The 14,675-nt window shown below is 48.6% G+C and overlaps 1 protein-coding gene across 1 annotated transcript in view; it reads left to right on the top strand.

Annotated features, from left to right (window-relative positions):
- The window catches only part of DNAH2 (dynein axonemal heavy chain 2), a 96,330-nt gene extending 82,122 nt beyond the window's left edge, over nucleotides 1-14,208 (top strand). Inside the window, exons 71-88 of the mRNA XM_014789551.2 lie at nucleotides 104-252; nucleotides 440-573; nucleotides 719-863; nucleotides 1,005-1,204; nucleotides 2,966-3,092; nucleotides 4,573-4,759; nucleotides 4,959-5,107; nucleotides 5,260-5,443; nucleotides 5,686-5,876; nucleotides 11,069-11,260; nucleotides 11,432-11,616; nucleotides 11,859-12,087; nucleotides 12,165-12,316; nucleotides 12,439-12,553; nucleotides 13,023-13,199; nucleotides 13,298-13,372; nucleotides 13,554-13,704; nucleotides 13,848-14,208. Coding sequence (XP_014645037.2) covers nucleotides 104-252; nucleotides 440-573; nucleotides 719-863; nucleotides 1,005-1,204; nucleotides 2,966-3,092; nucleotides 4,573-4,759; nucleotides 4,959-5,107; nucleotides 5,260-5,443; nucleotides 5,686-5,876; nucleotides 11,069-11,260; nucleotides 11,432-11,616; nucleotides 11,859-12,087; nucleotides 12,165-12,316; nucleotides 12,439-12,553; nucleotides 13,023-13,199; nucleotides 13,298-13,372; nucleotides 13,554-13,704; nucleotides 13,848-14,002 — 2,897 coding nt within the window. The 3' untranslated portion in view covers nucleotides 14,003-14,208. The remainder of the gene's footprint in view (nucleotides 1-103; nucleotides 253-439; nucleotides 574-718; nucleotides 864-1,004; nucleotides 1,205-2,965; nucleotides 3,093-4,572; nucleotides 4,760-4,958; nucleotides 5,108-5,259; nucleotides 5,444-5,685; nucleotides 5,877-11,068; nucleotides 11,261-11,431; nucleotides 11,617-11,858; nucleotides 12,088-12,164; nucleotides 12,317-12,438; nucleotides 12,554-13,022; nucleotides 13,200-13,297; nucleotides 13,373-13,553; nucleotides 13,705-13,847) is intronic.
- Nucleotides 14,209-14,675: the final 467 nt, after the last annotated feature.

Here is a 14,675-nt window from a genome sequence, read left to right as displayed (position 1 = left end):
GGGGCCCTTAAAGCAGGCTGAGTCACTGCCACTGGGCTGAGGAATGGGTCAGCCTGCCCCTAGTCACATGCGGTCCTTGTCCTTGACCCTCCTGTGGGTACAGGTGGTCGGCTGCTGATGCGCATTGGAGATAAGGAGGTGGAATACAATACCAATTTCCGTTTCTACATCACCACCAAGCTCTCCAACCCCCACTACAGCCCAGAGACCTCAGCCAAGACCACCATTGTCAACTTTGCTGTCAAAGAACAGGTGGGTGGAGGCTGATGCCTAAACTGAACTAGGTTGAAGCAGGAAGGGCTGTAGAGTTCGGCAGGATGGAGAGAAAGGCTAAGATTGTGTTGGACAGCTGGGTATGAGGAGCTTGGGAGGTGTAAAGGGATGAAAAGGGTGAAGGTCATCAGAGTGAGATTCTCACCATGAGTCTTGGTGCTCCCAGGGCCTGGAGGCCCAACTGCTAGGCATTGTGGTCCGAAAGGAGCGGCCTGAGCTGGAGGAGCAGAAGGATTCGCTAGTCATCAATATCGCCGCTGGCAAGAGGAAGCTCAAGGAGCTGGAGGATGAGATCCTTCGGTGAGACCTTGCCTCCACCCACCCACCATCCCACTGGTCCACTGGCAGGCGCAACTAGCATCGCAAGGGGGCTGATGAGGAGTCCCTTGCCCCCAGCCTAGTACTCCTAACCCCTCCATCCACGTGCTTGTTGGCTTCTCTCTAGGCTGCTGAACGAGGCCACAGGCTCCCTGCTAGATGATGTGCAGCTGGTAAACACCCTGCAGACCTCCAAGATGACCGCCACTGAGGTGACTGAGCAGCTGGAGACCAGTGAAACTACGGAGATCAATATTGACTTGGCTCGTGAGGTGAGCTCCTGTGCCCTCCAACCTAGCCCCTGCCAGCCATCAAGACACAGCTCCAACGGTGTTGGCTTGAGGCCCCTTTCCTCCCTGAGTCCCTGGCCTGTGCCATGCCTCTCTGTGGCCCTGACTTTGCCCCCTCTGCAGGCTTACCGTCCGTGTGCCCAGCGGGCATCAGTACTGTTCTTCGTGCTCAATGACATGGGTCGCATCGACCCCATGTACCAATTTTCGCTGGATGCCTACATCGGCCTCTTTATCCTCAGCATTGACAAGAGCCATCGCAGCAACAAGCTGGAGGACCGCATTGACTACCTGAATGAATACCACACCTATGCTGTCTACAGGTCTGAGGGTTCCTCCCGACGTGTCCTAGGCAGGAGGGCAAGTGGCTGGTGCTAATGCTGCCCCTTCTTGCTGCTTCTGCCTTAGTGCTTTCCCATGCCACCATTGTTGGTCCCCTGCTCTCCTCTCCATACACCTTTCCTGGGTAGCTCATCCACTGTCATGGTCTAACCATCACCTATGGGCTGACTATTCCCAATTTTATATCTTGATGTCTCCCTTGAGCACTGGACTTGTGTATACAACTGTCTGCCATACCAGCCCTTCTCAAATGGTAATGTGCCTAAAAAGCACTGGGGATCCTGTTGAAATGCAGATTCGGATTCCGTAGGTCTGGGGTGGGCCTGAGATTCTGCATTTCTAGCTAGCTCCTAGGTGATGCTGCTGCTGCTGGTCTGTGGATCACACTTTAAGTAGTAAGGTACTTGCCTTCTCTACCTGGACATCCCACAGACCCCTCAAGTTCAGCATGTTTCACATCAAACTCACTATCTTCTCTCTTCCTTCAGGGTCCTCACCCCTGAATGGCATCAACACCCACTTCCCAGGCACCCAAGCCAGATATTGGGAGTTATCCATGGCTCTTCCCTCTCCCTGCCTCTCAGATCAGTCACCAGGTTTTGCTCATGAATCTTTCTGTACGCTGTTCCCTCCCAGTTCTGCCCACTGCTAATGACTGTACTTTAGCTCAGGCCCTTCATGATCTTTCTTTCTGAATTACACAACCATCTCCTAACAGGTCATCCTGCCTCTAACTTGTCTCTCTCCAATATCTCCTCCTGCAGCTGCCAGTGTGAGCCTTCCAAACGTGCAGACCATGCGCCTCCCGGCTTAAACTCTTCAGTGGTTGTTTCGTGTCCAGTGACCCATGAAGCTCTCTGTGCGCTGGCCTCCACCTGCCTGCCAGCCTCACCTTCCCCATCATACACTGGACACTTTCCTGTGCTGTTCTCTCCCCCTGCCCCTCCGCTTCTGCTTCTGCTCTGAGCTCTCCCTGGAGCCCTCCCCTCTCTTCCTCTTCCACGTCACTGGAACTCCGCTGCACCTCACGGCAACTCCTTGCAGAAACTTTCCCTGAGTCCACTAGGCAGGGCAGGTGCCCCTGCCCTGTGATAGCGCTGCCGCCCCTGTATAGGATTCATCACCTCATATCATAATTGATGACCTCTCTGTCTGTCCTCCCCACTCTACCTGACTTCCTCCAGGACAGAGACTGTGGCTTATTCGTCTTTGTGTCCTCAGGACCTAGCACATAGTAGGACCTAGCACATAGTAGGGGTCCAGTCAATGTTGGTTTTTTTTTTTATTGATGTCTTAATAGTTTATAACATTGTGAAATTTTGGTTGTACATTTTTGTTTGTCGATCACCATATACAAGTCTCCCTTCACCCCTTGTGCCCACCCCCACCCCCTTTGCCCCTGGTAACCACAATACAGTTCTTTCTGCCCGTGTGTTGGTTTATATTCCACATACGAGTGAAATCACGTGGTGTTTGTCTTTCTCTTTCTGGCTTATTTCACTTAACATAATAACAATGTTGGGTGTTTTTTTAAATGGAAATGACTGACTGATTTTACTGTGAACTCTGGAAAAATCACATCCTCTCTCTAGGTCCCTGAGTGCTTGGCTCTTTACAGGAGGTTTGGATTAGATGCTGATTAAGGTCCTTCTGTGTAAGGCTCTGTGATAGCATGATCTTCATTCAGGAAGCATTTGTGTTAAGTATCTGCCTCCTCCTCCCTCCTTGTCCCCTTCTCCCAGGTACACCTGCCGCACCCTTTTTGAGCGCCACAAGCTGCTATTCAGTTTTCAAATGTGTGCCAAAATCCTGGAGACTTCTGGCAAGCTCAATATGGATGAGTACAACTTCTTTCTCCGTGGGGGTGTGGTGAGTTGGACAGAGGGCGCATCCAGGTGTGGGGTGGTCAAGGTTGGGGATGAGGGCAAGTATGACGAGGACTCCAGGCCCAGAGGGTAAGGCCCAAGGCTCCGGCGCATGAACCGAGGAAAACTGCCAGGAGCAAGTACATGACAAGCTCCCTGGGGCTGTGGGGAGTGACTTGCAACGCGCCCCCTTGCCCACGTTACTCTTACCTGTGACCCACCAATTGGCATGATCTTGCCGCTTTTTCTATGTCTCTCAAGCTGCTACTTCCTCAGCCTGAATTCCATGGTCACCATTACACTCTCTCCTTTACAAGCACCCTCAACCCTTTGCCCGCACCCCACTCTGTGTTGCAGTTGCTGGATCTAACTCTAGTTGGATCCAGCTCTCCTTCCCCTCTGTCTGTCCCTGTGTGGCCCATGCAGCTGAACGTGGCTGGAGAAAAACACACCCACACTGACTGGACTCACTTTAAATCCGTGATCATGAACCTCAAGTGGGCCCTTAAAGCTGCCTGACAACCACACCACGTTTCCCTGGGCTGGTCACTCCCCCACCTTCTTGGACAACAGTTTCATCCTTTGGCCACCTTCACGTCACCTCCTATCTGGATTGTAGCAAGAACCTCCCCCACCCCCAGTCTCTCAACACAGCAACCAGAGAGATTCTTTGAAAAAGAATCCCCATCACTGACGTCACTTCCCACTGCCCGACTCCTTGGTCCATCCTCCAGATGCACTGGTCTCCTTGCTGGCGCAGTCATGTCCCACCTTAGGGCCTTTGCACTGGCTGTTCCTTCTGCCGGAAGACTACCCCCCAGGTGTACACTTGGCTCTCTCTGTCACCTCCTTCAAGACTTGATTCAAACCTTACCTCACTGACACTTCCTTGACTTTCTTGTTTAATACTTCAAACTACTCCCCAGCACTGCCAATCTCCCTTATCCTCCTCAATTTATTTTATTTTTCCATGGCGCTGCCATCTTTAACATACTAGATAATTTGCTTATTTGTTATGTTTTTGGTTCATTATCTGCCCTCCCATGTTGGAAAATAAGTTCCTCAAGGCCAGAGATATTCGTCCGTTTTGTTCAGTGGTGTGTCCCAAGTGCTTAAAACACGTAGTTGGTGAACAATTAATGTTTGGTAAAGAGAATAAGTGAATAAATGAACCGTTTGTGCTTCTCTGAAGAGTGAGGCTCCCAAGTGAAATCATTAGGGTAGGAGACATTATTACCAGGCATCCACGAGAGGGCACCAGCTTCCTAAATTTGAACTGTGATATCTGCACAGTCTGAGAGAACTAGACCCCCACTTTATTTCCTGAAAAAGGTGAATTCCAATCCACCTTGGATTCCTGTATTCATCTCTTCATTCTGTTTCAGGCAAGACTCATTTTCGTTCTCCCACCATAAAAAAAAAAAGATAATTATTCTTTTGAGGTGTTCCCGGTCAATCCCTTTCTCCTCTCTCCTTCCCCTCAGGTCCTGGATCGGGAGGGCCAAATGGATAACCCATGCACTAGTTGGCTCGCAGATGCCTACTGGGATAACATCACAGAGCTAGACAAACTGACCAACTTCCACGGACTCATGAACTCCTTTGAGCAGTATCCTCGTGACTGGCACCTGTGGTATACCAATGCCACCCCGGAGAAGGCTATGCTGCCAGGTGCCCAGGCAGCCGAGCCTCCCTCTCCTGCCCTCCCTTCAGCCCGTGTGCTTGCCCTTCCCTTTCTTCTTCATCTCCTCTCCCAAGTTCGCCTCAGCGTATCTGCCTCCTGGCAGAACATTCCCTGCAGGTGCCCCTTTGGTTAGATTCCCAGCTCTTCCAGACTCACCCTCCCTGCGATTATTCAACTCATCCCCAGGTGAGTGGGAGAATGCTTGCAATGAAATGCAACGGATGCTCATCGTCCGCTCCCTACGCCAGGACCGCGTGGCATTCTGCGTTACGTCTTTCATCGTCTCCAACCTTGGCTCTCGCTTCATCGAGCCTCCTGTGCTAAACATGAAGTTGGTCAGTGGCTTGGTTTCCTTGCCCACACTACCCCTGGGTCCTTCCTGCCTTCCTCTCCTGGTTCCATTCTACCATACCCATTTCCTCAATCTCTCTCTCCCACTTGTGTGACATGGCCTTCTGCCTGAGGCCATACCCTGTGCTTCTGGCAGGTGATGGAGGATTCAACCCCACGAACCCCACTCATATTCATCCTGTCCCCCGGTGTGGACCCCACCAGTGCCCTGCTCCAGCTGGCAGAGCACACAGGCATGGCGCAGCGCTTCCACGCCCTGTCCCTGGGCCAGGGCCAGGCCCCCATTGCTGCTCGGCTCCTCCGAGAGGGTGTGATTCAGGGTCAGTGTCCATCTTGTTCTTCTACCCCTGTCCTTGGCCCTGGCCCTACTCTCCAGAACCTCTAACCTCAATCACACTATTGTAACTGCGGCTCCCACTTCTCCAGAAGGCTCTAGGAGTGGCAGACCTGAGCATTTGGACGCTCCCCCCCGCCCCGCATACACTCACACAATCAGGTGGAAAGTGTGAGGACAGATAGGCCTTAGGGAATGGTTCCCACTGAACCCAGCATCTCTTTGCAGGACATTGGGTGTTCCTGGCTAACTGCCATCTGTCACTGTCTTGGATGCCTAATCTGGACAAACTGGTGGAACAGCTGCAGGTGGAGGATCCTCACCCTTCCTTCCGCCTCTGGCTCAGCTCTAGCCCCCACCCAGACTTCCCTATCTCAATCTTGCAGGCCAGCATCAAGATGACCACAGAACCACCAAAGGTATGGGCCACTGTAGATAGCCAGCATCAACCGTGCCATCTGGTCTACCTCCCCTCCTGCTAGCATCAGAGAGAGGGCTTAACCTTCACAACAACATGGCTTGTGTGATTCTACTGTCCTCTGAAAAATTCCACCTCTTTTCTTTCCTCCAGGTGCCAAACTCTTAGAACATGATAGTAATAGCTCATATTTCTTGAGTGTTATTGTGTGCCGGGCATTGTTCTAAATGCTTTACCTTTATAATTCATTTAACACACACACACACACACACACACAGACAATCAGGTAAGTACTATTACCCTCATTTTACCGATGGGCAACTAAGGCACAGAAAGAGTATATAACTAGTCCATGGAACCTTCCTGCCGCCTGACATTTCCTTACATTCTCTCTCTAATGTCACTTCCTGGACTCCCAGACTCTTTCTCCTTCTTTCCTTCCAAGTCTATTGAAGTTTGTATCTCCAATATTACAAGGTCACCATTGAATGCAATCATATTGACCCTTTGAAATCTGATCATGTCGCTACATCCTATGCACTTACCCCCTGCTTAAACTATATTAATAGCTTTTTATTGCTTTCAGTCAAGATCAAACCCTTATCGCCGTGGCCTGTGTGTCCCAGTGGGCACCTCTCCAGCTTCCTCGGTTGCCACTCTGCTTCACTTTATTTGCTCTACCAACACTGTTAATTAAAAAAATTTTTTTTTTGTTCTTCCTCAGTAGACCCTCTGTTCTCCTGCCCCCAAGGCTTTTGTACATGCTGCTCTCCCTTCTTTCCTCCCCACCCACGCCTTTGCCTCATCAGGTCTCAGCCCAGTCATCACTTCCTCAGGAAGCCTCTGACCTCCATGTCAGGTCAACACTCAACACTCCAGTGACCCGCCCTCATAAAACATTTACCACTCTCTTCGGCTCTTACTGTAGTAATTTTACATGTGTTAGTGTGATCCTGATTCATGCCTATCTTCCTCTCTAGACTGTAAGCTCCATGAGGGCAGAAGCCATGTTTTTTTTTTCCTCTCACTGTTTTGCTCATCCTGTGACTAGCACAGGGACCCGTATGTAGCAGGTGCTCAACAAATAAGTCCTGGACCGTTTGAATGCACACACACAAGGATGTCTTTCATCATTCTGAATCCTCCATGACCGCCTTGAGGCAGTTGACACAGTTGACCACCCCTTTCCTGGTTTCCCTGACACACACTCCTGGTTCCCCCTCTGTCTCTTGCCACATCCTTTATTACTTCTGTGTTTCTTTCTCCTCCTATCATGTGGTTGTATCTCTAGACTTAGTCTTTGACCTCCAGCTTTTCTTCCTTTCACAAGTTGATGGAGAAATTGTCCTTTTCCTGATTTCAATTCCAATCCCCATTTCTGGCTCCAGTATCAAACTCAGTTCCAGGTCTGAATTCCATCTGGTTACAAAGCATTTCTTGGCCTGCCAGCACCATAAATCCCACACTCTCAAAACAAGTTGTCAGTTCCTCCACCATAGATTATCTCCTCATCCCATTTTTGTTAATGGTGCCACTAATTAAAAAAAATATATATGTTTAAAGTTGATTTTTATTTACCTTTATTTTTTTCTGCCAACAAAAGTATTCTGTACCCCCATTTAAAAATGTCAAACAGTCCAGAAATGTGTCGCCAGTGTAACAGAACATTTCTTAATTCATTTTGTTTAAGAACCTTTTTTTGTCTTCTAAGAGAAGTGTGTGCCTTGGTAGCTAGAGGGCCCTCTGTCGATTGAGCACCCTATGATGGGTAGCGGTGTATAAGGGCACAGGTAGGTGCTACTTAAGTCTGCATAATGAAAGTGGGAGGCAATGATAAATCTGAGGGAAACCTAGGAAGAGGAGAGAGGAATCAGAGAGGATGGTTCTGCAATGGGGCAGGTCCCGAGGGGAGAGGGCCCCATCCTGGCTCGGCCCAGGAGAGCTTCTGTGAAATGCTGCTTGCTGCTGATGCAGAATCTCCCTGCAATCTGCCAAACCTTCATGGAAAGTAGAACATTCAGGGCATACTTGGTACAACTGGATTTCTTTTGGAAACTGACAAAGAGTCCGTATTTTTTAATATTTATTTGGAAATCATTTTAAACTTACAGAAAAGTTGTAAGAATAAGAATAGTACAGGGCCAGCCCCGTGGCTTAGCGGTTAGGCGCTCTCGCTCTGCTGCTGGCGGCCCGGGTTTGGATCCTGGGCGCGCACCGACGCACCGCTTCTCCGGCCATGCTGAGGCCGCGTCCCACATGCGGCAACTAGAAGGATGTGCAACTATGACATACAACTATCTACTGGGGCTTTGGGGGTCAAAAAAAAAAAAAAGAATAGTACAAAGAACACCCATATATATGTTACCCAGATTCAAGTATTGTTAACATTTTGCCCCACTTGTCTTATCACTTGATCTCTCTCTCTGTTTCTCTCTCTCTTTGAACACACACACTTTTTCTGAACCATTTGACAGTAAATTGCATGTATCATGGCCATTTACTGCTAAATGCTTCAGTGCATTTCAGTGTAAAGGGCTCAATCCTAAGAATAAGGATATTCTCTTATATAACTGCTGTGCAGTTGCCAAATTCAATAAGTCAACAGAATATTTTAATCTAAATATATTATGTATTCCAATCAATCATGTCCTTTATAAATTTTTCCCCCAGCACAGGATCCATTTTAGATCAGGTATTACGATTTTGTTGTCCTGTGAAAGAGGCCAGTTTTTGCCTCAGGATATAAAAAGTCAGCCCAAATAGTCAAGGGGACAGTGGTTCATGAGTTTTACTTCAAATAAGAAAGTCCCCTTAATCACAGCCCCCCTGCCCGTTGTCAGTTTGGGGTATAGTCCTGGAGTATATTCTTGGATCACTGCCTGCCATCCAGTCTTTTTTAAAAAATTAAATATTAAGTAGACACAAAAGAATATTTATAAAATATATGCAAGATATAAAGGATCAAGAATAAACACCTGTATACCCATCATCCTGTGTAAGAAAGAAGATTACCATTTTCTTTGAAGTCTTGGTGCACTTCTCCCCAATCTCACTGCCTTCCCTCCCTACTCAGAAGAAGCCACTATTCTGAATGTTATGTTTGTCACTTTCTTTACTTTATAATTTTAACACAAAAGTTTATATGGCTAATGGAACCACGTTGTATACATACATATTCCTCTGGGACTTGCTTTTTTCATTCAATATTATGTGCTTGACATTCATTCATGCTGTTCTTCGTGTTTTGTAGTTCTTCATATATTCCAGATCCTAATCTTTTGTCAATTATGTGTTATTTTGTTGTCTTTTCTCTTTTCTCTGTTTTGTTTTTTTTTTTTTTTTTTTTTTTTTGTGAATAGAACTTTTAAAGTTTTTTGAGGTTGGATTTAGTCATCTTCTTTTTTACGGTTTGTACTCCTATGTCTTGTTTAAGAAATCTTTGCTTGGGGCTGGCCTGGTGGTGCAAGTGGTTAAGTGCGCGCGCTTGGCTGTGGCAGCACAGGGTTCGCCGGTTCGGATCCCGGGCGCACCCACGCACCGCTTGGCAAGCCATGCTGTGGCGGCATCCCATATAAAGTGGAGGAAGATGGGCATGGATGTTAGCTCAGGGCCGGTCTTCCTCAGCAAAAAGAAGAGGATTGACAGATGTTAGCTCAGGGCTGACCTTCCTCACAAAAAAAAAAAAAAAAAAGAAATCTTTGCTTACTCCAGGATTGTAAAGTAACTCTCTTATACTTGCTTCAAAAAAATCTTATAATTTGACTTCTACATTTAGGTTTTTAATCACTTGAAATTGATTTTTGTGAGTGTGGAATAAGGTAGAGGTCTAATTTTATTTTTTTCCACATGGATAACCAACTGTCTCAGAACCATTACTGAGTAGCCCACAATTACCCTCCTGATCCACAGTTCTCAGCCTTAATCCTGTTTTCATATATATATATATTTATATATATGGGTTTCTGGACCCTTTATTCTGTTCATTGTCAAAAGTTGTTTATCCTGTGGGTCAATATACACTGTCTTAATTACTGTATAGCTCTATAATAATTCTTGATAGCTGGTAAGGCAAATCTCTTTACCTAATTCTTCTTCAGGCTATTCATGGCCTTTTATTCTCCAACATAAATTTTGGAATTAGATTTTCAAGTTCCACAAAAAAATTCTATTGATCAATTTGGGAGAAATCAACATCTTTAGGCTATTGGGCTTCCCAATCCATGATTGTAGTATGTCTCTCCATTTTATTCTTTATTTCAATAAAGTTTTGTAATTTTCTCTATAAAGATTTGTACATTTTTATTAGATTCATTCCTAGATGCTTTACATATTTTGATGATATTATAATGGCATTTTTAAAAATCATATTTTCTTTTTGTTACTGATCTATCCAGCATTCTTACTTCAGTTTTCTCACTACTCCATTCTGTCCATCATAGATGAGTCTTCTTAAAACACTGTTTCAACGTAGCACAGAAAGTGGATCCATGAGGCCTGGTGAATCAAGTCCAAATGGCTCAAACTGCTATTCTTATTGCATCTCCATCTGTTCATGGCCCTTCTGACCCAACCTGAGCACTTGCACTCGACTTCAGTTAGACTCATCTTCTCACTTATTCTCCCTTTTGTGCCTTTATTCCTTTAATTCTTTCCATCGCCAGGAAACCAAGGCCCTCCTCTCAGCCTAGTCATCTCCTTCCCATTTGTAAGACTTAGCCCAAATCCCAACTTGTTCATGAGCCTGATAAATCCAATCACATGGTTCCTCCTTGATGATATACTATGGGCCTTTTAATCTATACTGAACCTTTGCACGTAGTAGTGTACATTCTTGTTCATTAATAGTTGCATGTATATGTCTTCATCTTTGTTCATGTTTTCTGGCACTCCCAAATTGAGTTGGCCTAGCCACCATTGAAAACATTGTGGCTGAGAAGATCAAAACTGGGGGGACAGGATGGTAGGGCTGCCACTAGCCTGTACAGTGCCTGTGTGTGAACTAGAGAAAGGCACCCAGCCCTGTGAATGAGTGCACATCTCAGCATGCAGATCAAGCACTGGATTTCAGCCTCCACTCACCCTTCAGCCAGTACCCTTGTGCAGTGAGCAACCGCCACAACTGTACACAGTGGTGCTGGTGGTAGGGCTGAGCATGATGCATGTCACTCCATCTCTGTACTTCATTGTTCCCAGGGCCTAAAGGCCAACATGACACGTCTTTACCAACTGATGACAGAACCACAGTTTTCCCGCTGCTCCAAACCTGCCAAGTATAAGAAGCTGCTGTTTGCCCTCTGCTTCTTCCACTCTGTGTTACTGGAACGCAAAAAGTTCCTGCAGCTTGGCTGGAACATTGTCTATGGCTTCAATGACTCTGACTTTGAGGTTTGTGCTAACGGAGGGTCCCTCATCCCAGCCCTCTCTCCTTACACTTCCTGCCCCATAGCTCCCCTGCGAGAATATCTGCTAACAGAAAGCCTGTGTTAAAGCCCCATTGGAAGATTTCCTGCCATAACTGTGTGTGGGGCCGGGGGCTCGGGCTGGGACCATACACAGGTGTCAGAGAACTTGCTGAGTCTCTATCTGGATGAGTATGAGGAGACACCCTGGGATGCGCTCAAGTACCTCATTGCTGGCGTCAACTATGGTGGGCATGTCACGGACGACTGGGACCGGCGCCTGCTCACCACCTACATCAATGACTATTTCTGTGATCAGTCTCTATCAACCCACTTCTACCGGTGAGGAGGAGGTGGCACTCAGCAGGGGGCCAGAGGACACAAAGAGACCAGGTGGCAGCACTGGGGGTAGGGGAAGTATTTGAGGAGAAAATATGAGATTGGGAGAAGGCTGAGCTTGTGGGAGGGGGAGCAAGAGCAGGGAGTTGGGATGAATGGGATGTGTGCAGGGACTGAGGTCTTGGCCTGGCATTGAAGCCCCAGAGTCCCCACAGTGTGGTGATAATTATGCTATGGCTCCCTAGGTTGTCAGTATTGGAGACTTATTTCATCCCCAAGGATGGCAGCCTGGCCTCTTACAAGGAGTACATCAGCATGTTGCCCGGCATGGACCCCCCTGAGGCCTTTGGCCAGCACCCCAATGCAGATGTGGCCTCCCAGATCACTGAGGCACGAACTCTCTTTGAGACTCTGCTTTCCCTGCAACCCCAGATTACACCCACCAAGGCTGGAGGCCAGAGTCGGGAAGAGAAGGTAAGAACAGATAGACACCTGGGGGAGGGAAAGCAATGAGGAAGAGAGGTCTACACTGACAGCGCCTGCCTTGTCAGGTCCTTGAGTTGGCTGCTGATGTCAAACAGAAGATCCCTGAAATGATCGACTACGAGGGGACCCGGAAACTGCTAGCTATGGACCCCTCCCCCCTCAACGTGGTCCTCCTGCAGGAGATCCAGAGATACAACAAGCTTATGGAGACCATCCTGTAAGATGGAGTGGGGGTATGCGGAAGGTGGGGAAGGAGCAAGAGGAAAGGACTTCACCTCCCGCCTAGTATGGCTTTCCCAGGCCGATCCCATCTCTAACCCTCCACCTTATCCTGCTCAGGTTCTCACTGACGGACCTAGAAAAAGGCATCCAGGGCCTCATTGTCTTGTCTACAAGCCTGGAAGAGATTTTCAATTGCATCTTTGATGCCCATGTCCCTCCACTCTGGGGAAAGGCAAGATTACATCACTGTTGATCTTACTCCAATAATGAGCTCTCTCCTGGTTCTAAGGAGGCAGATAGCAAGACAGAGTGAGCCTCAGCTTTGGAGCATATAGGTTCAAAGTTGAAACCTGGCTCTTCCATTCACTGCCTGACTTTGTACAAGTTATTAACTTAGGAACTAACTCGGGACAAGTTACCTCTCTAAGGCTACTTCAGGGATTCCCAGTACTGTGCATAACACTTAGTAGGTGCTTCATTAATGGTAACTGGGTAATATTACCGTTGCTATGTTGCTAATAAATAGTTGTCATTTTATACTTCTTTCCTGGGAGTTGGCTTTTAGAGAGCTTTGCCCAACTACAGTTGGGGAACAGGGGCTGACACCACATATTCTTCTCATATCTGCTCTGGGTACTCGAAATAAGGATTTGAATGCATGAATAAATGAATGAACACACATACACTGCTTCCTCCTTCAGGCATATCCCTCACAAAAGCCATTGGCTGCATGGACCCGGGACTTAGCCATGCGTGTGGAACAGTTTGAGCTGTGGGCCAGCCGTGCCCGGCCTCCTGTGATCTTCTGGCTATCTGGCTTCACCTTTCCCACTGGCTTCCTCACTGCTGTGCTGCAGTCTTCAGCTCGCCAAAACAATGTGAGCAATGTGGAAAGTGTCATGGGGGAGAGATGCTGGGGACAGGTATTTGCTCTCCTCTTTGGCAGTCCTCTCTTATTCTCACCTTCAATCCCCAGATTTCAGTGGACAGCCTCTCTTGGGAGTTTATCGTTTCCACTGTAGACGACAGCAACCTAGTGTACCCACCCAAGGTGTGAACCAGATGTGCTTGGGGCTCTGAGCAAAGGCTCTGAGTGAGGTCTGGCAGGAAAGGGTGCTAGGAACAAAGGTGGGAATTAATTGGTTGAGAAGGGAGGAGAGAGGTGGCAGGTCAGGGGTTCTGGCAACTGAGGGTCTAGACTTCCTCCCAAACCTGCCCCCTTCTCTCCCCAGGATGGTGTCTGGGTTCGGGGCCTGTATCTGGAGGGCGCCGGTTGGGATAGAAAGAACTCATGCTTGGTGGAGGCAGAGCCCATGCAGCTTGTCTGCCTCATGCCCACGATCCACTTCCGGCCTGCAGAAAGCCGCAAGAAGAGCGCCAAAGGTGGGACAGCTCCCTCAGACCTGCCTGTCCCATGCCTAGTTTGGATCCTCATCCATCCTCTGCTCCATCCCTGCCCCACAGCTGCTCCTGCCCTGCTCTCCCAGAGGCTCCAGGGGTCTGACTCCTTCTCTCCTTTCCCTCAGGCATGTACTCCTGTCCCTGCTATTACTACTCCAACCGGGCAGGCAGCTCAGACCGAGCCTCCTTTGTCATTGGCATAGACCTCCGGTGTGGGACCATGACATCTGATCATTGGATCAAGAGAGGCACTGCCCTACTCATGAGCCTGGACAACTGAGAAGGCCTCCTTTTCTTCCCCTCTTGAGAGAGCGCTGGGGACTTTTAAGAATCAAGGCTGATAATGCACCTAGGATGGAAGCTGGACCTCACTCACGCCTTGACCTTGGCTGAATTTGTCGTGTGATGGGGCCCTGGAGATACCTAATTGTGCTAGCCATAAAGGAGAAAGAAATGTATTGGAGCTCAGTGCTATAAAACACCCGCGACCACAACCCCTAAGTCTCTCAATGGGATGGAGAGGGTTTGAGCAGGAAGCACGGGGCCTTACAGTGGACCGGAACTCCTGTGAGAGGCAACTAGACGGGGAATGGAGGGAGGGAAGCGGGAGGCCTTGAGAGGAAGGGAGGCGTGGCCTTGGACGAATGGGCAGGGCGGTGGGGCCTAAAGAGGGTGTGGCCAAATCTCGGGGTCAGCACTTGAGTAGGTGGGGCGGGGCTTACTTTGGAAGGGCGCGTGATCCAAATGGAATAGGGGTTTGTCAGGCAGGGATCCGGGCTGGACCCCGTGCGTTGCACCCTGAACCCTGCACCCCGCATTCGGCATCCTACTCGGTACCGGCGCTGAGGCGAGCGGGACCGGCAGAAGGCGGGGCGGAGCCGGAGAGGGGACTTCGGAGCGAGGAGGGGCGGGACCATGAGAGGGGGGCGGGGCTGGGGAGGGGGGGCGGTGTT

The sequence above is a fragment of the Ceratotherium simum genome, chromosome 16, assembly GCF_057802395.1.
Source record: "Ceratotherium simum simum isolate JZ-2026a chromosome 16, ASM5780239v1, whole genome shotgun sequence".
Classification (NCBI taxonomy): domain Eukaryota; kingdom Metazoa; phylum Chordata; class Mammalia; order Perissodactyla; family Rhinocerotidae; genus Ceratotherium; species Ceratotherium simum.
The sequence above is the reverse complement of the archived record's forward strand: the minus strand, read 5'-3'. Positions and strand labels throughout refer to the sequence as shown.